At 38.9% G+C, this 26,659-nt stretch overlaps 2 protein-coding genes across 52 annotated transcripts in view; one reads left to right on the top strand and one right to left on the bottom strand.

The window, feature by feature from the left end:
- Nucleotides 1–26,659, top strand: part of FIP1L1 (factor interacting with PAPOLA and CPSF1) — a 313,257-nt gene that overhangs the window by 60,861 nt on the left and 225,737 nt on the right. For 42 of the 45 annotated variants that reach the window (XM_082462277.1, XM_082462301.1, XM_082462304.1 and 39 more), the window contains 2 exons: nucleotides 5,315–5,452; nucleotides 6,213–6,537. The exons of 2 other annotated variants lie outside the window; for them this stretch is intronic. In XM_082462277.1, coding sequence (XP_082318403.1) covers nucleotides 5,315–5,452; nucleotides 6,213–6,360 — 286 coding nt within the window. In that variant the 3' untranslated portion in view covers nucleotides 6,361–6,537. Of the gene's footprint in view, nucleotides 1–5,314; nucleotides 5,453–6,212; nucleotides 9,549–26,659 lie in introns of those variants that run through there. One more of the 45 variants, XM_082462275.1, reaches the window with a different exon arrangement.
- LNX1 (ligand of numb-protein X 1) overlaps nucleotides 7,066–26,659 on the bottom strand; it is a 229,478-nt gene continuing 209,884 nt past the window's right edge. For 5 of the 7 annotated variants that reach the window (XM_082462246.1, XM_082462242.1, XM_082462241.1 and 2 more), the window contains 5 exons: nucleotides 25,177–25,311; nucleotides 18,136–18,313; nucleotides 15,977–16,208; nucleotides 8,394–8,552; nucleotides 7,391–7,982 (listed from right to left, as the gene is read on the bottom strand). In XM_082462246.1, the coding sequence (XP_082318372.1) occupies nucleotides 7,847–7,982; nucleotides 8,394–8,552; nucleotides 15,977–16,208; nucleotides 18,136–18,313; nucleotides 25,177–25,311 (840 nt within the window). In that variant the 3' untranslated portion in view covers nucleotides 7,391–7,846. Of the gene's footprint in view, nucleotides 7,173–7,390; nucleotides 7,983–8,393; nucleotides 8,553–15,976; nucleotides 16,209–18,135; nucleotides 18,314–25,176; nucleotides 25,312–26,659 lie in introns of those variants that run through there. The other 2 variants (XM_082462243.1, XM_082462244.1) reach the window with 2 other exon arrangements.

Here is a 26,659-nt window from a genome sequence, read left to right as displayed (position 1 = left end):
ACATCCCAGGACACAGGCCAAAATATTCCATTTCTTACTTCATACTTTGTAGCAGACAGATGTATAAGAGAGAAAGGCCTAAAGCCGTATAGAAGGTTTATGGTTCTTTGAATAAAATAGGTCTTACTGACTAATATTTTAAATTAGATCTTCTTGATGGCATGATGGTTTTTATACCCTGAGCCAATAATGTACTATAGTAAAATTGGTGAAAACAATGCCTTTCTTTTGTAAAAGGCCAGGAACTTGATGGAGGAGAGGTTAGCCAGAGAAGTGGCATATGTGTTACCTGCAGGTGTATCATTAGGCAGTTCATGTTTAGGAAAGAATAAATATGGAAGTTGGGGATCTAGAAATTGATTCCCTAAAATTTTCTGTGCCATTGGAAAGAATTCATTTATTGCTAGCATAAAGAATAAAGTCAGAATTCTTTTTATGATCCATAAGTCACAAATTCAGTGCACCTTTCTATATTTTAACCCCGGTTCTCTCCCAAGGCAATATACTGCATGCTCTAGCTACACTGAACTAGTTGCTCTTCTGGAAAGCCTCATAGTTTAACACTTCCCTTCTTCATGTTATTCCTATCCTCTCTGCCTCACAAACTTTTACTGATTCTTCAAGGTTCGATTCATATTTGTCTTCTGTGAGCAACTCTGAACCTGAAAGAAAGAATTAATTATTCCTTCACGTGCTCCCTAAGCATTTTATGTATTTTCTTTAAAGCATGTCTTTCTCTTTCAGGGTGTTGACTATCATTTTTCATCTCTGTATCCTCAGTACTTTGTACAGTAATGCCTGGAACATAATGAATGTGTCAGTGAATAAAATGACTTACACGTGTCAGGGAGGAGGGTGAATACAATAGAGAAAAAACAATCTTGAAAACTGTCGGTGAAACTGTGTTAGCTAGATAGGTTTTGAAATGGATAAAAATCAACCTTTATATCAAAGCATTAATTTGGGCATCTTTCTAATTAACATATCCATTTAGGTACCTTCACAATGTAGAATGAAATAAGTTAAAGATAACTTTTTTTTGTTATCAGCTATTTTTATGGATAAGATAAATGTAAGGTACACAGTTTTCTGATTTTGCTGGATGAGATGAAGTAATATATCAGTTCAAGATGTGAGCATGTGCTTGATTCAGACAGCATTTGTTTTGTTAGATGTGATCATGTAATCATATACTTCTTAATCCAGAAAGGTCCTTAGGGGTTATCCAATCTAAATTTTGATTTGTCAGATGAGGAAATGGAAACATAGAGAAATTAAAGCAACAGTAGAGCCATACTATCTACTGGAAATATGGTTGAGATATTACTTAAAATCCTTTCTAGTCTTGAAATTAGGTAGTTTAAAAATTCTATTACTTTTCATTTGTTTTTATTACTCTTTCTGTACTTGATTTTTTTTTTTTTTCTTCTTTCCGGAGTGGTGGGGAACCAGATTCATTCTTTCATTCATGTAACTGACATTTTTTTAAACATCTTTATTGGAGTATAATTGCTTTACAATGGTGTGTTAGTTTCTGCTGTATAACAAAGTGAATCAGCTATACATATATATCCACATATCCCCTCGCTCTTGCGTCTCCCTCCCACCCTCCCTATCCCACCACTCTAGGTGGACACAAAGCACCGAGCTGATCTGCCTGTGTCATGTGGCTGCTTCCCACTAGGAAGCTATTTTACATTTGGTAGTGTATATATATGTCCATGCCACTGTCTCACGTAACTGACATTTTTTGAGTCCCTGTTATGTACCAGGCACAGAGTTGTGTGCTGAGGATACAGAATTACTCATACACTGTCATTATAGATTTAACCATATAATATTGTCACGATATCTAGGACTGGTTAGAAGTTTAAAACTTTATGTGAAAAAAAGTGCAAGAAGAAACTCCACAGGATTTATTAATCTTTTTCCTTCCTGTAGCTCCTAATAATATGACTTATACATTGTAGGCACCTGGTAACATTTTATTGACTAAATAAGTAAAGGTATGGTACATACATACATGTTTGTGTGTATGTGTGTGTGTGTTGAAGTATATGTTTTGAGTTTGTGTGGTGGGACATGTGCTGTTAATAACTTCAGTCACATAAGTGCATGAATTCTGTTAAGTTCAAGGGCATTACTTTCTGGGAAGTTGAATTGTTTCTAATGTAGTTAAACTTAATATATTTGAGATAGTACTGTTATCTCTAGAATGTACATATTCACACGGTAAGGAGCTTAATGCAAAACTTCATAGGAAGGAAGTCTGAAATGAATTGCTCTGCTAGAGCTCGTAACTTTTCTTTGCATAAATAATAGTGTTTATAAAATTCTTTGTCCATTTCAAACACACTCATGCACAAATGCTACTTAATTTTTATTGAAGCTAAAAGTGTTAATGGTTAAACCATATTTGATTTTCATGTTGCTAGCTGTAGGGCATCAGGAGTAATGTTTACTTAAATCTGACTAAAAGTTCAAGGCCAGAGAGGGAAAAAAAAGGTGGAAGAATTTTGTGTTGTTCTGAATTATCCCAGGAATAAAGTGTTCTCTGGAAAATCCAAATGAAGTATAAGTAACGGCCATTTTTTTCTCAAGACTGAGATTTCAGCAGTATGGCATGTAGTATGTGTTGTGTTACAAATTACAGTCATTGTTTTGAAAATTACAGACCAGTTTCAACATCTGTTTTTTAGGCCGTTTAACTGTGGGCCAGAGAGAAGGCTGGTCATTCTAGGGTGTTTGAAATGAGCTCTAATGATTTCCAGGTTCAGAGAAACCTTTGTGCTGCAGCTGCTTATCAGAGAAGGGGTCTTTATATTTTGTGTACGAGACCAAATCTTCCACCATCTGTAGGAAGGGTCCCATCAGATGGCTGCCTTCAGAATCTTAAAGGCCTCAAAGCTAACAAAAATTGGTGTTAGGGTGAGAGGGAAAAAAGAGGGTTACAAAGGACAAATTATGAGATAATTGACCTTAGTTATTTTTAGGTAAATCCAGTTGGAATCATTACAAAGAACCTCATTTTTAAAGAGGATAATATTAATACTAATATTTGTTTGTTATGGTAGGTGTGAGTTTATTCTCTTTTAGAAACTTTATTAGAAACAGTCACCTTTACAAAAAGCGTTCTGCTTCTGAAAATTTTAACATTAAATTTAATGAAGATGGTGAGCCTGCCTGTTAGCGGCCATTTGAGGGCCTGCTCTTGTTCCAAACACTTTGTTATTTATTGCCAGTTCTGCAACAGCCCTGAAAAAGACTGTTGCCAGTTTCACAGATGAGAAAACTGAGTGTTCACAGAGGTTAAGTAACTTACCCTGGGTCATACACTTAGTAAATAACAGAGTCAGGACATGTTCCTGGGCCTGCTCTGCACGGACTCTTCCTGCTACTCCACACTGCCTGTCATGGTGCATTGCCTTTCTGATGACACGCTTCCACCTTCCCAGTGCCAAGTACACATTTATGATTAGAAAAAAAAATCGTGTTTGTGTATGTATATATGTGTCCATATGTGTGTGTGTGTGTGTGTATATATATATATATATAATCCATATATATGCATATATGAATACTTTTTAAAATAACATTAAAAATTATCACAGGCAATAATAACTTGGTCAGCAATATGACTTGGCTTTAGGTGTCACACTCCTGAATTACCACTTTTGCTAAGAGACCACAGTTAGGCTGATTTGTTTTTATATGGCTTATACTTTCACCTGATTCTGTCTCCTGTTATTCTCTCTCAGATTCCTTAACATCTTGACGCTATGTACAAATTCTAATTTAATAATTTGTATTAAACATATATTTCTAGAAACCAAAGCTCTTTAGCACACAGTGTTCTAAAAGATAATTTTATTCATTCTAAGAGAGTTTACTGACATTAGGATGTAGAAAATGTTGACTTCTATGCTGAACAAAAAGAAAAACTAGACTTGAAGGATTAAGAGAAAAATAGAAGTATGTCTGCATTTTCACGAAAGGACACGACAAGAGAGACAGGTCTAAGAAGGTAAAGATGACTACCATCAGTCCCAGTTTCACTAGGTCCATTCTCTCCAGAATCAGAAAATGGAGGCAGAGCTTAATATGGATTTGAAGTTGTTCCCATGGTCCCCTCCCTCCAGCTTCCTCCTCCCCCCTCCACCCCCTGCCCCGCCTTCCTCATCACACAGACAGTGTTAAGTTATTGGGATGTCAGAATTCAAGTATGTCCACAGGCAATTTTCTGCCTCCATTTTGTGTGGATATTGTGGAAGTTGCTTTTTTTTCCAGTCTTTTTCATAATACTTTATTATCAGCGCCACTTTTCTAACAGGATTTGCTCACTTCGTGTTTCTTTGTCACATTTTGGTAATTCTCACAGTATTTCAAACCCTCCACCAGCAAAACGTTATGACTTGCTGAAGACTCAGGTGATGGTTAGCATGTTTTAGCAATAAAGTATTCTTAATTAAGGTATGTACGTTGATTTTTTAGACATAATGTTATTGCACACTTAACAGACTACAGTATAGTGTAAACAACTTTTATATGCATTGCGAAATCAAAAATTCGTGGACTTGCTTTATTGTGATATTTACTTTATTGTATTGGTCTGAAACTGAACGTACGGTTCATATCATTGAGGTATGCCTGTATTCATAAATTTGCACATCTACTAAGAATGCCAATATGACAGTTTACAATTGCCTTTCTAATTTTCACTGGAAAATGGAAGTTGCTTTGATGTCACTCTGTTCTTAATGTTTATACCACTTCATTAGATGAATATATACTTTATGTGATTCAAAAACTTAAGAACCTTTATCTACGTTCCACTATGTCGTCATAAACCAAATATTTTTAATATATTTTTAGAATCTTAACTGTGTGCCTAAGATTTTATAAATATCATAAGAATTTTGGTTGGAAATCTGAGATATACGAACATGCTTTTATCTAAAAAGTAAAACGAAGCTGCTGATTAAAATTTAAATCAGTTACAGCTCCCAATTTTTGAAGAGAAACAGCATTTATATAAAATTTCTACCCTATAACTGTGAAAGCACAGAACAGACTTGGCCCTTTAACATAATGTGTAATTATTATATATTTTGTATTCTTGTATTAGATCTAGTACTAATTTGGGAACAGCATTGTTTTCCTCTCAGTTCAACAAATATATACTTTGCACCTATTCTGTGTAAGATGCTAACATTGGGGCTTCTGGTTTGGACTCAGGTCACATCTTTTGTAGCTTGAAGTCATTCAGAATCAACAATCCAGTTGTCAAGAAAACTTGTTTCTATTCTGATTTCAGTGATGAAGAACGATACAGATACAGGGAGTATGCAGAAAGAGGCTATGAGCGCCACAGAGCAAGTCGGGAGAAAGAAGAACGACACAGAGAAAGACGACACAGAGAGAAAGAGGAAACCAGACACAAGTCCTCTCGAAGGTTTGCTCTTTAATAGTGAATCATTTTGAAGCCAAGAGAAATTGATTTGACTTCAGGAAGTAAAAGCATACATTTCTAAGTAACCACTAGAGCATATATGTGTTCCTAATTGGAAGACTATAGTTGGTTCCTTATAGGTTTCAACAAAGATATTGAAATCTAACCAGATTATAATTCCCATAAGTCAAAACTAGCATGGAATAAAAAATATGAGAATTAGACTTACTACATTATCTTGGGTGGGGGAGAGGAATTTGTCATTTGAATCAGTTTTTAGTAGTAAATGTTATTAAACAAACTGATGTTCAGTTTAATCAAAGAAAATTCAGGGCCTTGTAGTCCCCCCCCCAACCCCCAAAAAAATCAGCATTAAATTTTAATGCCTATTGTTTGCCTAAAATCAACTCTAGGAAGTATTTCCTGTTCTGCTCTAGTGCTTCAGTTTCTAATTTGTAGTTAGTCTTTTAGAATAAAGTATATGGGCCCTGGCGGCCCTCTTGGCATAGTGGGCAGTGTGTCAGTCTCATAATCTAACGTATATGGTTCTTAGGGTTCTAGGAGAATATCAGTGAAGGTGAGCATTAAATGTAAATATAATCGCAGCATAAAAGTCACATGAAAAATGATTACTCCCCAAAATGTGTTTGAGAAAAAGAAAGTATTAGATTATTTAAAACCCATTGTTATACCGAGAATTTACCTAAAGTAGGTTGATCTGTCACTACTTAAACATTTTTAAGAATACACCTTTTTTCTTTAGTAATAGTAGACGTCGCCATGAAAGTGAAGAAGGAGACAGTCATAGGAGACACAAGCACAAAAAATCTAAAAGAAGCAAAGAAGGAAAAGAAGCCGGCAGCGAGCCTGCCCCTGAACAGGAGAGCACCGAAGCTGCACCTGCAGAATAGGCGTGGTCATGGCCTTTTGTGTACAGTAGTGCCGGAAGTAGATGCTATAAATCTTCTTATTTTTCTGGATAATGTTTAAGAAATTTGCCTTTAATCTTGTTCTGTTTGTTGTTAGTATGAAAATTTAACTTTTTTCTTCTAAAATAAAAGAGTGAATTTTTCATGTTAAGTTAAAAATCTTTGTCTGGTAATATTTAAAAAATAAAAAGAAAGACAGTAATGACTTTGTATCGAAGAAAGTAATGTGAATGAGTCACTCAGCAGGGAATTTAAAGAGCTATGTTTAGCTGTGTACATAATATCTGATTGATAAAGGTCAAGGTTCCCTCTTGGCCAGTTTCCTTGAGTTAGTTAGTTAGTTAATCAAATACCAGTCTCTTAAGAAGTTGCACTGTAAAATGCATCAAAATGCACCTCTGAGTCGTCTTGAGATTAAAACTAGTCTTTTATCATCACTGCTGTGGCACTGTTGCTTTGCATCTTAAAGAACTCCTCATACAGTTTTGATACTGCAACTTTTTGATAGCAGGTTTTCAGTGTTCTAAAATTTGGGTTCATGGTGAAACTAAAGGGGAACTTTTCTATCCAAAGTAATAAAATCTAACGGCATTTGGGTGGCCTGTGAAATAACTTGCCCTAAATGTAGTTTCTGGCAGGCACATGGACAAATACTTGTCACTGTGACACAAATTTGAATTGCCTCAACGCCATCTTTTATGAGCTAGGTCAAGCTGGTTTGGCCTTTCTTGATGCTTCTTCCAAGGCTCATTGGTTGAGCAGCACGTAGAGTTTGTATACAGTTACTAGCTATACTGTGAATAAAAATAAATAAGAGCCTTAGATTAGTCATTTCCCATTACATTTAAGAAAGTACAAGTTTATATAATTCTGTGAACATTTTTAGGGATAGCCCTTAGAAGGTATTTGTCAGTGATGGTAGCAACATGGTTTTGAAAGAATGAATTACTAGGAACTTTTAAATAGTGATAATAGAAATGAACTTAGTATCACATACTAAAAGACAGCTATATAATTTTTGAAAAATATTTATTTCTCATTTGATGAACATTTTTCAGCAATGCACTTTTAAAATCCTCTGTCTGGAAATTGTTTTTAAAATGCCCATAATGTACCCTTTGCAGACCTCAGCATATACCAGATTTTAATTTAACTGTATGATTTGAATTCAGTGGGGGCATACAAACCATGTCAGCTGTTTAAGAGCTTTTTATTGAATAGAAAAATATAAACTTAAAGTTCAGAGTAATGAGAAATGCTCCACACTGAATAAAAACTATTAGTAATGTTTATATTTTGAGAATTATATTTTCTGAGGTGTAATTGGCTTTTCATTAGATCCTTTTTCTGACATTAAAGTTTATATTTTTACATTGTAGCCTTCAAATGCAAAAATTGACAAGATAAATAGATTGTTTCAACTTAGCTTATTTGTGATTTCCTGTTTCTCTATGACCCATCACTGATTCTATAAAAAAGTGCCAGGCCAAGAAGCAATGGTGAGAGTAATTTTTCCTTTAAGTTCTTTTAGCATCCTTGCCAAGCAAGCATGTATCATTCCTGATGTACTTCTGCCATTGACAGCAAGAAGAATATCACCACATCTAAAAAAAAAAATAAATAAGGCACATGATTAACATTTTGAGCCACGGCTGAAGTTAATGCAAGTTTTTGTGGTGGTCCTAGTTTTTGCTTCATCTGTCAGTTTTAGTCATATTATCAATACTTCTAATTAAGGTTCTCCCTACACCCCTCACTTAAATTCTTCAAATTCTATTGTTCAGCTTGTTTTAGAAAGAATGCTAAAAGTATAGGAAGTTGCTGTATGGGACCAAGAGTTCACGAATCATTTTGGATTTCTTAGAAATGGAATGCTGCATAAATGTTTTAAATTTCTTACCAATAAAAAAAGATACAATAAATAGGTGCCTTATTTCAAATGGGGCCAGGCTTTTTGCACGTATAAAACACAATCTTTGAATATAAGTTTTTTGTTAAGTAGTCATTATTATTACCTGATTCTTCCATCGTTGTATGCTGGTGTTCCTTCAACAATGGATTTGATAAAAAAAGGTTTGTTCCCATTGTATTCTTCATAACCTCCTACAATGCAGAAGCCCAGACTTCCAGCTGTGTTTCTTCGCAGTATAACATCTTTACAGTTGTACAGGTACCTGAAACAGAACGAAATCAATGTAAATGCACAGTTAATTTGAACTCATAGTAATTACTGTGATTCATCTCCCATTCCCTTTATTGGCGTTATTTTTTTTAGGCTTAATAGCACTGGATGGGTCTCACTCAAAATTGTGTCGTAGCCCAGTGACCTTTGTGCTTTTAGCTGGCTTTTTCTAACTGAACTTCTCTTTTCCAGAGCTAACCACCCTTTTAAAAGTGACACCATCTATTATGTTCTGTTTATCTGTCTACTGGGAAAGAATCATTTCTGGCTTAAAGAAGATTTAATTTCTCAGCTTATATTAAAAAGTTAGTTATGCCTAAATCTTTACTGATGAACCACATTCAAGCATACTTACAGATACCGTATTTTTATTTCCTTATGGGTGTTTTACACCCATAATTTTTAATGAAGGAAAATTCTTTGAATAAATGGTTAATATCTCAGTGAAAAAAATTTAATTAAATGTAACCCTAATTAATTCATTGGCTGAAGTTCTGACTTGAAAGATACCAGTTTATACATAGTTCTACATGTTTGATAGGTTGCATGCAGGCAGCGTAATATAGTGAATGGAGATTGAGGTGCATTTAAAGATTGTAAGAATGATTCATACTGAAGGAGAAAAAACTGCGGTAAACTGAATAGCAAGTTATAACAGGAATGGGAGAAAGACCACAGGTCTTTTGTCAATGGGTAGAACCCTCAGCTAAAATAGAAAATTAGATTGAGGAAGCTGTTCCTTTTATTATTCGGTGGCAGTTGGATCATTGTTAACATAGGGGCAGGCTAAGTACAAAACTGTGTTACAGTTATGACAGAGGTATGTCAGCAGCTGGATTTGACTCCAAAATCCCCCAGTCCAGGAACTGGTTTGAAAGAGAATTAGCATTTTCATGTTGGTAAAAGTCAAGATTTGGTGATTTTGTTTATAAACTGTACCTTGAAATACTAATTTTTTTGAAAAACCAATAAAAAGTCTCTTGAGAAATGTTCTGGTGATGAAGTTGGTCATTACATTTGTTACTGACCTTGCTAATCAATGTAACATGAATTTTTCATGGCATTTCGACTCCCATTTGAAGTAAAACAAGCTTTGGGTTTGTCTGGTGGGTAACTTTAAAATGTAGTGCTAAAATTCAACTCAATTTTGTTTTGTATCTGTTGTCATACATATATATCATTTACAATAATTTCTTTTGCTGAAATTGCTGAAAAATATGAATGTCATTAAATGAAACATAACCATATTTTTATTATAAAATATTCATTTGCTGTATTTCACAGTAATACTTGATGTTAGTAAATTCATCCTGTAGGAGTTGTGGTGTGTTTGACGCCACATTTACACAGTGGCTCACTGACTGCTCATGTTCAAAGCAGGTAATTGTTCCCCAGACACTAGAGCATTATGTTCCCACCTATGCCCAATGTTTGGAGGAGAGCTGGTGGGTGCTTCTTACCCAAGGTTATGATTAAATATGTCTTAACGTTCTTTAAAACATAAATGGGTACATGGAGCAATACTCGAAACTAAGTATTTCTCACCCTTTTGGCCATTGGGTTTTTCATTAATTATCACTTTGGACCTTGACTCTTAATATTTTATTCCATGTGGACAAACTATAAAAATAATCATCTAAAATGTTTATGTTACCAATACAAAAATTTCAACATAACAATGAGTCATTCTCATTTTCTTACAAGCATATGGTGACATTTTCCAGAGGACATGTAATAGGTGATCTGGCAGGACACTGAATGCAGAAGTAGATATGAGAGTCCAGAGTTATCTTCTATTAAGCCAAACATTAAAGAGGTTTGCAAAAAACATACACTGCCACTCTTGTAATTTTTAAAAATACTGCTTCTTATAAAAGATGTTATTTATGTTAATATATAATGGATTATTTTAAATGATTTAATAAAATTCTTCAGATTAATTTATCATAAGGTAAAATATTAGTAGGTATAACCTATATAAGCAAAAGCTCTTGGGGATCATCAATACTCTAAATAAGTGTAGGGGTCTTGAAACAAAAACTTTGGGAATTGCTGCTGTAGACATGTTTATCAAACTTGATGTTCCACTGGTATCTCAACCTCAACATGTCCAAAACAACTAACATCTCCTCATTCTTCCTTACTGTGTAAAATAATTACATTAATGGCCCCAAGTCATCACCCTTCCCTGGTATCATCCGTTCCACTTATTGTATAATTTTGTGGTGCCCTCCTCCAATTCTGGATTCAGCCATAAGATCATCAGTGGGATGTTGGCCAAAGCCAGCCAAATCTAGACCCAGGAGCATGGCCAGCCAAGATTAGCAGAGCCACCTAAATGACCCAGAAAGGGCTGCAAATGCATGAGGGAGCCAGCCAAGATCAATCACGCCTGGCCTGGATCAGCTGACGCTGATCTGTGTCTGACGTTCCCTGTGGAACGGGCATTCTGCACATCAGAGGGGCTGCTCACTGTGGGCCCAGGGCTCTGCAGGCTTGGCCTGCACGCTCCAGATGTGGGCAGCCTCACTTCCATCTTCCCTCTTTGACTTTCACTTTCTGCTACTGAGGTTTTGTGGCTTGTTTGTTACGTAGCATGACTGTGAAAAGTAACTGATATTCTTAACTCTCCTAGTTTGGTTATATCCTCCAGCTAGATGAAACATACCACCATTCACTCCAATGTATTTTCTAGGTTCCCAAAGCACCCTGTGCCTACATAATATTTTAATTATAACTTCTTTAATTCATAATTTTTAATAATTTACTATGACATGTTGTTGCTTACTATATATTATGAAGTCCATGAGGGCTATTCCTAGAACTTACTCTATTGATTATTTCATTCAACAAATGCCTGCTAAGCAGAGCCATTTAAAGACCTGCAGAGACACTAGGGATTCCTGTGGAGGCTCCACCCACTATTACAACAAAACACATTAAAGTGCATTCATATCCCACCATAAATATTGGTGAGTTTGGGGCAATTATAAAAGACTAATTTTGCTCCTTAAATGACTTAGCCAGGAGCTACTCATTTGCTTCCTGATTGACTGTGACTTATTAGCAAACATCACACAGGGAAGGTAATGGTGGGAGGTGGGGAGGCGAATGGCAAGAAATTTGAGGCCTAAGAGGCTAAGCAATGAAGAAAAATACATACTGTGCTGCTGGGTGCATGAAACATCCACTGAATGACAGAAATCTGAGGCGTTTACACTCCTGCAGAACTTGTTTATGGTAGAGAGAGAAAGGGTAAGACTCAAATTATAAAAGCTAAATATAGGCTTCACATCCTCTTAAAGGATGCTCACCAAACATTGCATAGTGGTTAAGATCCCAACCAGGCAGCCTGGTTCAAATCCCAGTTCTGCAATATTAACTAGCATGTTACCTTGGGCAAGTTACTTAGCCACTCTGTGCTTCAGTCTCCTATCTTTAAAGTGGGGATAATATTAGTACCTAGATCATACGACTGAGGTGAGTTTTAAATGAGTGAAAAATGCAAAGAACACGTAAAGCTCTTAGCAGAGTGCCTGGCACACAGAAAAGGTTATATCAGTATGAGCTACTGTTGCAGTTGTTATTTCTATCCCAGGTTTGGATGTACTTGACAGTGTCCCTGTCCTATAGTTAAAATGTAAACGTTTTTGACTTAAAAAAAAAAAACAACCCATGATATTTGCCTCCCTGCTCTTCAATACAGACCAGTCCTCATCAAAATGCTTTATGAAGTTCAGGAAAGTGAAAGGTTAAATTCTTAGGCAAGAGAAGAAATGAGTCAATGTGTATTACTATCATACTAGTCCGGATGAGAGCATGTTTTCAAAGACTTCCAGATGTGGAGTGTGGGCCCTGAGAGCCAACAGTGAATAAAGCAGAAGGTCTTCAGTGTTTTCTGAATCCCCTCCAATTGAATGGCATCTGATAATTTGTATAGCTTACAGCCCATGTCTGGAGCTACTGCCCAGGGGTGCACAAAAGGCACCCCTGGTAAGAGTGAGACATATTTGCATTGTCCTTAATAACCTACTTTTACTCTCTGCTACTGTTTATTATATCTGACACCCACTGGTTCAGCATACTAATGGTACCCTCTTCATATACATTCATTCTACGTGTTGGACTGCACTTGAGGACATGATCACAATGTCCTAGAAAAGAGATTGTTTCTAGACCTGCTGACATATCACTTTTCTTCACTGGTAGGGAATCTTAGGTAAGTGGCTGGATCATACTTTAGGGCAAATAGTTTTCCCTCAAAATCTGTTAAGCAAAAGGGGAAAAGGTTTGACTGGGTAAATGTATAACTTGGAGGGAAATGTCTTCTTTGTGAATTAAAAAAAAAAACTATTTGCAGCCTAAATCTCTAGTGGTTGCAGCAGGCAAGTAACTTTTGCTAAGGCAAAACTCTTAGGACATCACTAATGCCAAATGACTAGAGACATTTATGCCCATGGTATTTCATCAGTGAGGGAGAACCTGGCACCTTTGGGGCTCTATGCAGTCAAGATCAGAAATGCCAACCTGCAAGGTAGCCCTGGTTCCTTCCTTTTATTATAAACCTCCAGCAAACAGCCACTCCAGGAAAAATTTAGCTCAAAGGTTAAAAAATGAACCAGAGACACATTATAAAAGAAAAGGCGGAGAGTAACAGTAAAAACAGTAACAGACAAAAACCACTCACCAAAAGAATGCTGCCACAGAAATGAAATGCTGCTAGAGAAAAGGAAATTTATAACCAACCCTGTTACTGTGAATTTAAAATACTTCTGAAACAATGGCTCTGTAAAAGAGATCAAGGCAGAGATATAAGATTTCAAGGGGAGATATAAGACAAGAGGAGAAGAAATGGGCCGAGAAGAAAGACGTGGAAGGGAAAAATAAGAACACAGAAATGAAAGTGACTACAAAGGCAAAGATGTACTACTGAAAACACAGTAAGGGTTATGAAGGACAGATCAAAACAAGCAAAGAAAGCAGAATCAAAGTAAACAGAATTGAAAAGGATTCAAGAGAAAATGAAAGATATAAAACAAAAAGAGGTAACAAATACATATCTGGACTCCCTGAAAAGAAGACGCCAAATAACAGAACATTTATCTTGAACGTTAGGTAGAAAGACCAAGCCACACAGAGAAGGAGAGAAATGAGGCAGGCCTCACTTCTCCACATCACCACTCAGTGCGAGTCAGTGATGCAATGCCTACGAAATCCAAAAAGAGGTGATCAGATAGTTTTATAACCAGGTAACCTATCACAGGGTTGTACAGATATAGCATGATTTCTTTATCCAGTTCCTATTGGTAGTGGACACAACAACAGTGCAATGAAAATCACTGTACCTTCCTTATGAATTCTTTTTGCAACATTGCTTATGAAAGATGAAAACAGCCTAAGTGTCCGCTACCAACAGGACTGGATGAATCAATATGGTACTTCTATACAAGAGAATACTATCGACCATAGAAAAGAAGGAGGCAGCTTGATGTGTACTGATGTGAAATGATACCCAAAGTATATTCTTAGATTAAAAAAAAATTACGGTACATCATAGTGTGTATGTTACCATTGTACGTGTGTGTGTACATATATACCTAGACTAGGGGTCAGCAAACTACAGCCCAGCCCAACACCCAATTTTATAAATAAACAGGCATGCCCATTCATCTATGTATTGACTGTCTATGGCTGCTTTCACACCACAACAGCAGAAATGAATAGTGGCAACAGAGACAGCATGACCCTCCAAATCTGCACTCTCTGGCCCTTTTCAGAAAAAGTTTACCAACCTCTGACATAGACACTCCCTGGGAAATTACACAAGTCATTGGTAACTGCGACCTCTGTTGAGCGGATCTGAGGCGCCAAGGGTGGAAGACTCACTTTCACTCTCTCTCTCCCCTTTGGTGCCCTCTGAATGTTCACTGTGCTTATTACTACGAGGAGAAGAGGGGATGAAGGAAACTAAGAATTGCCAGGGTGACTGCAAACCAGTGTTGTCTTTGCTGGCTTCATACTTTCTATTCTTTTAGAGGAAATGAGCAAAATCCAGATTGGACTTCTGATAAGAGCAGGGAAGTGCTGTGCCCAAAGTCAAGGGCAAAGGTAGAGGGAGAGAAAGCCATTCACTTGGTTGTATGTGAAGTAAAACACATCTCACATTTGTTCTGTCTTTACATGAATGAACGGCAAGGAACTCTGTTTTATAGGACAAGTAGCTTTCAAGCACAAAACTTTTATTTAAATGATCCATTTTAATAGATTGAAGTTTTAGAAATTTTTTTTTTCATACGATTTCAGTTAAAGTAACATTCTCTTCTTCCACCCAGGAAGAAAATTGTTTTAAAAACTTAAAAAAAATTTTAAACTCAATGCTCAGTTTTTAACTTAAAATGTACTCATTTAAAAAATATTTTATCAACTAGTGAAGGCTAAAAAGGGAATCTCAGTGTGTATTTGAGGTAGGGATGTTTTTTAAAACCTCATTTAAAATTAAAAGAGAGAGAGAGAGAGAGAGAGAGAGACCAACCTATCTCCACCCTTGAGAAAAATGTACTAAAACCAAACATCCTACTTTCATTCATTTAATCCTCTGCCAGCATATCATCATCAGTGACTCTAATGTTTAACACTTAAGTCGTGCATTTGGAATTATTAAGGCAATCCTTTGAAGGCCAAGAGCTTACGCTCTGATGCAGGTGAGCAAACCCCAATTTATCTGTCCTTCGAATATTTGATTTCTGTATCTAGCCATTTAGCAAGGCTGCCCTCAAACTCTTTCCTGAACTTTCCGAAACATTTATCTGGCTCCCCTCTAAGGCTCTAGTTACATCTCACTGAGATGACAAACTAGCTGCTTCCTGAAGGTTTACACGAGGACTTTTCAAGAGCAGGAACAAGGGAGAGGTGATCTGAGACAGGCCCTCAATCAACACAGGACCCAACATCTGGGCAAAGGCAAAATGTGCTGCTGCGTTGCTCTGGGTTTAGCTGGGGCCACCGGAGAGCTGGAGAGGTGAAGCCACAGACGGGTTTTACCTCACTGCAAGTTCCTAGGCCTGCCAGTAGCCAATTGGGAAAAGGTGACCTTGCCCTGCTCCAGAGTGTGTGAAAACAGCGCCCTCTCTCTGTCGACTGAGCTTCCTGACGCACAAACAACCCACACAGTCGAACGTGGCAGCCCTACGAGCTCCTCGAAGGCCGTTTCCACATCCAGGCTTTCGTCCCTGCCCAAGAATTACTGCAGTTTCAGTTACAAAAGGGAACACAAATTCTTTCAAATAGACCCACAACCAAGCCTGGGCCTCATTAACATGTCAGTGCCCTGAATCAGCCCGAGAGAGTGAAACAGTGGTCTAAGAACTATCCTCGTTTCCTCCCACACCTCCGCAAGGAGGTCACGCTGGGACTCACCGTGGTAATTCCAGCCACATGACCCAGGAGGGGGACCGGTTGCCAGGTGGGGCCGTGACTCTGTGGTTGGAGTCCAGAGCTGCTGGGCTGCTGTCTTCTTCCTGGGGCTCACGTTCTCTGACTTCCAAAGCTTTAAGTACCACCGAGGAGGATGTGCTTTTCAATAAAGCAACCGCCTCGCTCCGGCTGACCTCTGTTAGTTCGATCCCATTCACGTTCAACAAAACGTCACCTAGTGACCGGAGAAGCAGAAGCCATTCTTAGTGAGAGTGCAAACTGGAAAGGCAAAGGGGCAGGGACTGACTGGGATGCGGGTACGTGGGGAGAGCAAGGGGCACTTCCTAGCCTCACGTCGACATGCGGCAAGGTTTTCACACATCAAATCGCGAGCAGTGCGCATGTGCCAAGGCGCTGGTAAATCACGTGGGGGGGGATTCTAAAGCACACCTACTGGTATTTGGCTCTTGCCTTAAAAAGGGGGAGAGGGAGGGAGGAAAGAAGAAAGGAAGGAAGGAAGAGAGGGAGGGAGGAAGGAAGGAAAGAAGGAAGAGAGGGAGGGAGAGAGGGAGGGAGGAAGGAAGGAAAGAAGAGAGGGAGGGAGGGAGGAAGGAAGGAAAGAAGGAAGGAAGGAAGAGAGGGAGGGAGGGAGGAAGGAAAGGAGGGAGGGAGGGAGGAAGGGAGGAAGGAAGGGAGGGAGGAAGGAAGGAAGGAAGGAAGGGAGGAAAAGTAAGGGAGGGAGGAAAGAAGAGAGGGAGGGATGGAGGAAGGAAGGAAAGAAGAGGGAGGAAGCGAGGAAGGAAGGAAAGAAGGGAGGAAGGGAGGAAGGAAGGAAGGGAGATAAAATAGCCACGTTCACTATTTAATCAAAGAAAACCTCCTTTTTTTTTTTCTTTTCTTCCCATTTTTAGCACAAAGGCGGAGCATGTGGCAAAAGCGCCCAGCACCCACACGGAGCCAGGCATGTAGTAGGCACCCAATAAATAAGGGTTGAATGAATAAATAATAAGCTTCCCATGAGAGAGTCTGACAGATGAGTCTGCGGCAGTTAAGAACAATGGGCCTGGAACTGTGTTCCTAAAGAGGTGGGAAGAAGAGGTTCCGTTTCTATCCAGTGCAAAGGTGCTGACAGCTACCACTGGTTAAGCCCCTACTGTGTGCGGGCCATCCTATCATATAACCTCTGCTCACGTTCTCTCACTAATAAGTCACTTCGTGGTTGACCTCATCGTTCCCCACCTGGGTGCTTGGGTGAAAAAGAAAAGAGAAACTAAAGTACATACCTCCCCTACCTCCATTTCCTATCTTTTTATCTCCTTCCTGTTTTTCTGCCTCCTTTGAATATCAACTTTCTCACACAGAATAACCGTAGCAAGAGTAAAAGGACAGGAGGAGAAAGATGGGAAAGGCCTTGAGTGCATCCTGAACCCCAGAGAAGCACCGTTAGGTTGGCTGACTGAACCCTTTCACACATGCCATCCCCCTGTGGCCCCTCAGGCTGAGCAACTGTACTTCAAAAACTTCACATTTTATTTCTTGAATCTGAACACCCTGAAAGGGCATATCGGCTCAACCATCAGCTACCCATCCATGGGAACTGACATTACTATCAAAGATACAAATTGGACATCTCCTTCCTTCACTCTAAGGAGCCCAAGTCACATAAGATTAAAGTAGTGAAACACTTTTCATCAATGGGAAAGTACCTAGCTTGGTATTTTCACTTAATAAATATTCACTGAATCAAAATCCATCAAATTATTTCTCCTATCCAACCCATAAATGGAACGATTCATGAACAGTTTCATCACTGGATCAATCCACCAAAGAATTACTTAGAATGAATGGAACCAAATTATGCCAGTTAATCAAGGCAACTTGCTCATAACTGTAGCTCTTCCCTATTCATTCTTGGCATTGTTTGCAGATACTCACTTTACCAGCAAGCAAGGTGGCCCACATCAACCCACATGAACCAAGAGGGGTGAAACCCAGTCCAGGAACTATGCTCAAACCAATCATGGTCAATGGGTAACAGATGCCCTGGCCAGATCACCCTCACATTCTCTTGTTAATTCTGGAAACAGTTACCTAACCCAGTAAGCTGCTAATTCCTTTTAACACTCTGCTGCCCCAGTACCTTAAGTCTCTTTACTTTTTACCTGTTTTTATTCTTCCATCTCTGCTTATGACTCCTCCGGGCTCAACACTGATGACGTAGATTGGCAAATTCCACTCCCTATGTGATGCTCCCCCTGCAACGGTCATGCCGAGTGATTCACTGGGGTCTTTTTGGACACTTACCACCTTCTCATGACAAGTGACCGCAGGGTGGAGGGGCTGAAGGCGCAGACAGAAAAACAAATATAGCACATTTGTTCACAAGTAGGTTTGCATTTCTTTTTTTTTTTAGAAAGTAAATCATCACCTTTTTTGACCAGGATTCTTTATTTATTTACTTATGGCTGTGTTGGGTCTTCGTTTCTGTGTGAGGGCTTTCTCTAGTTGCGGCAAGTGGGGGCCACTCTTCATCGCGGTGCGCGGGCCTCTCACAATCGCGGCCTCTCCTGTTGCAGAGCACAGGCTCCAGACGCGCAGGCTCAGTAGTTGTGGCTCACGGGCCCAGCCGCTCCGCGGCATGTGGGATCCTCCCACACTAGGGCTCGAACCCGTGTCCCCTGCATTGGCAGGCAGATTCTCAACCACTGCGCCACCAGGGAAGCCCCTGCATTTCTTACATACAAAAAACTACCACGATTGCATAAATATATGATGGTGGTTCTTGGTCGTACATAGAAGGAGGGAGAGAGAGGGAGACAGATGCAGAGAACTCCTCACTTGGTCCTCACTCAACAGAGTTACATTACCCCAAATTCCATAGGCTGACTCAGAGAAAATTTATATTCCAAATGGGAGAAGTAAAAAATGGGAAGAGGAATAGGTTGGAGACCACTGGAGAATATTAAGTATACAAAGTGAACTGCACCCAAAATTTTTCAGGTGACCCATTTATTCCTGATACAGTGAGTCAACATTTCGTAAAACTCTTGTCATGCATGAATATCAGGAAGTTTTTCTAAGTTAAAATGTAACCATATTTAAATTAAATAATCCCAGTTTAATTTATGCAGGTAATGAATTACAGAAATCCTCAAAGAAAAATAATGAATTTCCTAGATATTATACTCTAAAAACTCACCGATATCTAGGTTTGCCCCAGCTGACAACTTTACTCTTACTTTAGCAGTCCTAAATAATGTGCAGTTATAGCCTTTAATTTTATTACATAAAACATATACATTATATAATACACATTGTAGACCAACTTTTCAAAAGCAAATTAATTGCGATTTGATTCAACAACACTAGATTAAAAACATTGAAGCCACATTCAATGTTATCTTGAAGCAATAAGAGTAGGTCAAGGGTACTGCTTTATCAATGAATATGTATCGATATATATTTTTCTAAAAAAGTTATTCTCCTTCCTGCTTGGGCAGTGACCTAGGAGACTAGGTGGGCATTTGCACTGCAAATAAATACTTATAACCCTTGATCAAACCTCAAAGAAGTCTATGGTTCAAAACATAGCTTATAGTTCTATCTAAAGAAAGAAAATTTAAAAACACATCTGACAAAAATAACCAAGCTACAGAACAAAATATAAGTATACTACCTTTCATTTAAAAAAAAAAAAAAGGAGGGAAATAAGAATTTGTACTGATATTTGCATTTTCATAAAGAAATTCTGGAGGAAAAAGTGGTTTCATGGGGGTGGAGGGGGAAACTGGGCAGATCAGGGAAGGGTGAGAAACTTAATATATACTTTCCATTTTTTGAACCCTGTGAATATATTATCTATGCAACAAATCAAATGAATTATAATTAAACTTCTGTAAATTTGATGGTTGACATCATATAGAACTAATGCTTGCATGTACAGAATCAATTTTTTTTTTTTTTTTTCAGCTAATACAGCAGTGGAAATTTATTTGCAATTTATCTACAAAACACAACCTATCTAATTAACTTGATTGGGGAAATCATTTCACAATGCATATGTATATCAAAACATCACAATGTATACCTTAAACATATACAGTGTTTGTCAATCATATCTCAAGAAAGCTGGAAAAATTTTTTAAAAAGAAAACACAAGCTACAGAATAACTGACTGTATTATGGTCTATGGTATTTTTTTTTTTTTTTAATGAATCATTTAATTAACCATAATAGATGAGGTAAAATATTAAGTCAATATATCCCCAACTTCACGTAACTGTCAACTAAGTATAACCTAATAATTTCACTACAATGATAACTTAATTATGAATAGTGGGGCAGAATCAATTTTTAATGCTTCATTATGAAGCAAGCCTAGGATTTTTGTGCATTTATTGTCTGATGATTTCCTATGGTTTTAAATAACCCACGTCTGTTTTAATGGCCTTATTGTATACAGTAATGCCCTGTGACTGTATCCCTAGCCCTGAACATTGTGTTTAACACATTGATGATGGTAAGTACATGTTTGTCGAATAAATGGATGGATGAATTGCAAATTGCCACATTGTTTTTGATAGTAATAGAATAATAAATTGGAAATTAAGATTATAGCAAGGTATATGTTACAATTAGTACTTGTAAGGTCTGGGCTGTGTTTATATAAACCTTAGAACTTTGAAGTGCCCTGTAGAGACTGGTTGTCAGATGAGGGCTGTAAAACTGAAATGGGGCTTTCTTCAGAGAAAAGTTTCAAGACAAGACAAGCAAGTAACAGTATGAACATAGTGGTCCTAGCATTCCAGCTGAGGCAAAGGAGTAGACTTGGAGGGGATCTCAAGATCTGTCCTTAGTACATGACTTTTCCTTTTTAAAAAGCAATTAGATTCAGGATGTCTCTTCCTTTAACCACAAATAGCTCTCAAAAGATCCCAGCTTGGAGATGCAGGCAGTTCTGAAATGCCAACTCAGGGCAAAGCTCTAAACCCAGAGACTCCAACAGGCTGCCCTGCTGCTTCAGCTTGTTTCTGGGGATATTCATAAGGCATTTACTCCCTGTGCTCTCAAAGAAGGGCTTAACTCCATTATTTCCAGGGGGCCTGGGGTATTGTAGGGGTAGTTAGTCAATCTCTCAAGGTGATGCCTTATACACATATGGAATGCTCTGGAAAATAAGGACATCTTTTTGATGTAAATACACACACACACACACACACACACACACACACACACACACACTTTATCTCTTCTTGAACAGCTGCCTAGTATTTCATCGTGTGAATATGCCATATGCACCATTAATGACCTTTTGGGTTTTTTACAGTCTTTCACAAAATTAAACAGTGTCACTGTGAATATCCTTAGACACACATATCTTGTGCACTTGTGTAAATATTTCTTCAGGCTAATGTCCTAGAAGTATAACTGCTAAATCAAAGAGCCTGAGCGTTTAACATTTTGATAGATATTGATAAATTACCTTTGAAACAGCTCTATCATTTATAATCTCAACAATATGCTGTGAAAATGCTAATTTCCCACAATTCATCCAGTACTGGGTTTTAGCAATACAGTATTTATAATGTTTACCCAGGTGAAAAAAATTCCGATAATTTAATTGCCTTTCTAGTAGGAAGTTTGAACATCGTTTGTTGCTATTTGGGTTCTAACAGTAATAAGCGAGAGATTTTATAACACTGTAATCACTCCAGGTTCCTCTGACTTCATCTATAAAATGGGTCAGAATGCCCACATGCTGCAAACCTGTGGCTAAAAGAAATGCAGTTAAATGGAAGATATGGCTTTTATCTGAGAATACTTTGGTTAAAAAATGTGTTACTAAATTCATGTGAAAGCAGCAAAATTACATATCCTATGAAATATTCCAGAAGTTCCATTGGCTTCTCTCCTGCCACTCCAGTTAATAGGGAGTATTACTGAGGCTTTAATTATTTTGTCATGAATAAATATTGCCTGAATAATGTACAGACTGGCCAGATACTCCTTTAGGAAAAGAAAAAATTATTTGTTGTTTACTTCCATGTGTCAGGCCAGGCAAACCGAGGCTCACCATTAAAAAAAAATTTGATCAGTGAATCGCAACTGGCAGGAGAAAGATTGAGTGCAGAAATCTAGGATGTCTGACCCTAAATCCTTGCTCTCCCCTGTACACCGCTCTGCTTTTAGAGGTACCATTTAAACACGTGATATAAATTAATCTATCAAGTTTCAGGTGACGGTGGAAAAACACACATGAAAGAATTAATTACCCAATTATTCCAGAAAGAATTTGTCTCACTGAATAGAGAACTCAAACCAAATTTGATGCTGTCAAATAAAATACATGACATGTAAGATTTGAATGCTGAAAGCTATGTCCTCCTGGCTGCAGAGGTGTGCTGTCTGTGCTTTCAGATACAAGTCCCTGGAGACAAAGTCTTTCCATCACACCTCCTCAGTGCTCACCAAGCAGTCTCGCTGCACTGAGCACAGGCATGCTTTGTCGAGCTGGTACAGCTGTGCGCAGCACGAATGTCTGGGCTACCCCCAAATCAAGGTGTCCTGTGTCTCCGACAGCCACTGGGTTCCCCGCCAGAGAGAGATCCATGTTAGGGACAGAAAAACCCAAGTCATCATCCCCCGACACCCCGAACCCTTCACACCCAGAGTTGCCTAACTTTGGTTGGGAGAAGAAGAGCTACATACGACAGAGATCTTCTTTTCCACCCGTGTTCTGTCCCCACCCCCTTCCCTACTGTGGAGACCTCAGAATATTCCCTAATGTTCAAAAATATAATTTTTTATGACACAGTTCAAACTGATTAAAAAGTATCATGGGCACCTGTATACTCATCATTCAGCTCTTAAAATACGTTATGGAATGTTCGCTTGGGATTTTTAAAAGAAAACATTTCAGACGTATAATAAAAGTATAAAGATGAACATAATGACCTACCCGTGTACTCTGCAACGCAGCATCAGAAATACAGGTTCTGTGTGCAGCTCAAGTCCCTCTGTGATTTTCCTCTGGTCACGTTCCCTTTCCTCTCCCACAGACGTAACCACACTCCTAAATTTGGTGCCTATCATTCTTTAACTTTTCAATTGGCTAAAAACGTCTCACAAATCTTGGTTTGCCTTCTTTGGTATTTCTTTGAATCATTTAAGCTCCCACTTTCAAAAAGCCATGTTGCTTCCTAAATAAAACAAAACTTTAGTAGGATCATAAAAAACTAAATCATCAAATGTCTATATGTCTAAGTTTAATTTTAAATATGCCAGTGTGTGTGTGTGTGTGTGTGTGTGTGTGTGTGTGTGTGTGTGTGTGTGTATTTCAGAAGGCAGATAGAACTATAAATTAAAATGAAAATAATTACAATTTCCCACTAGGCCAGTCTGTTATATATGTTTTCCAGGAACTGGACACATGACAGGAGGTTGCAGCAAAAATTTTATCAGATTACCCCGGCTATTTCCATCATTCATGATGGTTAGGCAGAAGGGATTTTAAAGCCCACAGTGCTGGTGGAAGCTGCATTCTTAGTGGTGTAATGAACCAGAATATAATATGGTCTAGTTACCTCAACTATAATTAGATTAAAACTTTAATTAACTGAGCTAATAAGCTAGTTTTCCATTAATAAATACCATTGGGGCTTCCCTGGTGGCGCAGTGGTTGAGAATCTGCCTGCCAATGCAGGGGACGCGGGTTCGAGCCCTGGTCCGGGAAGATCCCACATGCCGTGGAGCAAATGGGCCCGTGAGCCACAGTTACTGAGCCTGCGCGTCTGGAGCCTGTGCTCTGCAACGAGAGGCCCGCGCACCGCGATGAAGAGTGGCCCCCGCTTGCCGCAACTAGAGAAAGCCCTCGCACAGAAACGAAGATCCAACACAGCCATAAATAAATAAATAAAATTAAAAAAAAAAAAAAGCCTGTGTAAGAAACACATAAGAAATTAAAAAATAATAATAATAAAAAAAATACCATTGGTTTAATTTAAACACTAGTGGTATTTATTAGCAAAAAGACACCAGGGAGTCCTTATCCATAAAAGGTTTTAGCAGGAGGTACTTGGTTTTTCTAGATTGTTTATTGTAAATAAACCTGAAATTTATGGATTTATGGGGCATGGCTGTCTGGCTGGCTGGAGAAAGGAGAGGTGGTGTAGCTTTGTAGGCTGTGCAGTTGACAGTATGTAAAGCAGAGGTATTCCAAAATCAAAAATTTGAGTACTGTTTCTGTATCCACTGCTCAAAAACTCAAACTCATGAGTTATTCCAAACTGAAACACAGCCTTATGTAGAATGTAGGTATTCCTTAATCTCTGTTGCAAGAAGAATGGGCTACCTATAAGATTTTAGTGACAAGTGATTTAATGAAACCAGGTCCCAGGAGGAATGATGGCTAGAAACTCATTGCCATCACAACAGGATGCCGAGCCAAGGCTATAAGACTCTGAATTTGCACTAAACAAGGTTTGTGTTGCTTAGATACCCATCCAAATGGAGAGGTTACAGTATTGCCTCTAATAAAAGCCATGACAGAAGTACATATCGCGCTGAGTCAGTCACCTCACTTAAAGATAGGCTACATTTTGCTGCCTTGAAGGAGGCATTCTGCCTAGAGATGCATTCCGCTTCATCCACAGTGTTTTAAAATTTTTCTGGAATTTAACGCCGTAAGGACATATGCTCTCTGGTTTGTCCCAATCCCACCACTCCCTAATGTTACATGAACTTCAAGTGTTTTTATTATCTTCCTGGGTCCTTCTTGCAAAAACAAACTTACTAAAGGGGAATCATTAATTTTCAGGCAGACTGGGAACTTCAAAAACTAGAAACCAAGCAAACCTCTTGTTTCATTTCAAAGTGAATGGGAGCAGTCCTCAAACAAAATGCCTGTTGGAAAAACACGACATCCATCTGGCTTAGGCTAGAAATTAGGTCCCCATATGAGGTCTGGTTTTCAAGATCAGGTTTCAAAACTCTCATGCACCTTCCTCTCTCCTGCTTGGATGAAAGACACCTGTTATCTCACCAGTTCTCGAAGATGGGATTTGGGGCTTTCCATTTCACAAGACAAGTCAAATAGTGTTTAAGTGATGAAGTCCAGAGGTGACACTTAAAAATGTTCAAGTATGCAGCCTTCCCAAGAAAGAGCTCCCTGCAGGAGCTGTGGACATACCCTGGCTGGGCCTCACCTTGGGAGGGTTGCTCCTGTCCCCTGGCCCTGGGGACCGGCTGCCGCTGCTGTTCCAGCCAGCTTCCTGAAAGATGTCAGGACTCTGCTGCCGAAGCTGGCGGGACACGACGAGGTGAACGCGCCTTTCACTGGCCTGTGTGATAAGACACAGGTGTTAGCCACTCTGAGCTTCCATTCAAAGCACCCAGCACCAGTGGCTTACCAAGATATGAGTTTGGTTTTACCTTTTTTAATGAAAAAAAATTATTTCTAGTATTTTCCTTGGCCATGCCCGCTTTGTAATTTGGCAAGAACTTGAGTTATTTCCTTTATCCCTAAATCGGGTAATGAACATCGCTTCAAGGGAAAAACTAGGGAAGGTTTGACTCATTCAACAGTCTTTGAAAAGACACTGTTGGACATTGCTAATTTATTTTTAATGAATGGGCTCCACTGCACACAGGCCATGTCTGTAGGACTTTCCAGCTAGAGCAGAATGTACAGCATAAAGTGGTAGCCCAGCCCAAATCCCAGATCAAAGGTCTAAGACCACAGGTAAACAATAAAGAGAAAGAAATGGAGTTGGTGGCAGCAACACTACCACTGCAGGAAGAGGAATCCTGTGTCTGACAGTTTCAAACATTTGGGCATTGGAAAGGATGAGCGTTTCAGAAATCTGAGGATGACGGCAGGTTATAATGCAGCCTGATTAAAGGCCTTTGCCTTGATCCTTTTTTATGTGACAGCCACTAATTGTGATGACTAGTCCTCTCTGCTATGTACCCTGACACTTGGACAGAGCACTGCAAATAGCAAATGCACTGATTATTAGGAAGGTACATTGCACACCGTAAATTTACCTATTGGCTCTCTGCCACAGATGAGTTTCACTTGTGTCTGAGAGTGTGGGTCATTATTCCAGAACTGCTGACTATTGAGGTTCCAGATCTGCAGGCCAGATAGACTAGACCTTGGACCTGTGAAACATCCATAACAAGGCTCCCTGATGGTCCAAGATGAAGCAGTCTGCTGACCTCCCTGTCACTTGAGTAAAAGCTGACCGTGGCTAAGTCATGACTAGATTTGATTAGAAACCAGGAAAGGCTAGGATTGAGGACAAGGAAGGCGGAGAAGAGAGGAATAAGTTCTAGGCGTTCCCCTCTACATCTCATCCCCAGACGGCTCAGCATCACAGCGCAGATGGACAGCGGCCCGCCTGCCCTCTTCCTTCACAGGCACGGTTGTCATACCATGGACAAGTCAGGTCGTGAAAGGAGACCATGGAAAGTCCACGCTCTTCTCCATGGGCTCAGACAATGCGAGTGGAGATATTCGCTTCCTGCCTCTCTGCAGCTTCCTTCGCATGACCCATAACTCACTCCCACTCTCCGGAACAGGGACCTTGTCTTAAAACCTTAAGCAATAAGAACCCACCAATAAATCAAATCCCCACAGTGGTCCAGCCCAAACCGTCATGACTTTACATTCTTATATTAATGTCT

Source organism: Balaenoptera physalus (genome assembly GCF_965194825.1).
Source record: "Balaenoptera physalus genome assembly, chromosome: 5".
Taxonomy (NCBI): Eukaryota; Metazoa; Chordata; class Mammalia; order Artiodactyla; family Balaenopteridae; genus Balaenoptera; species Balaenoptera physalus.
This window is presented reverse-complemented; position numbering and strand designations above follow the sequence as displayed.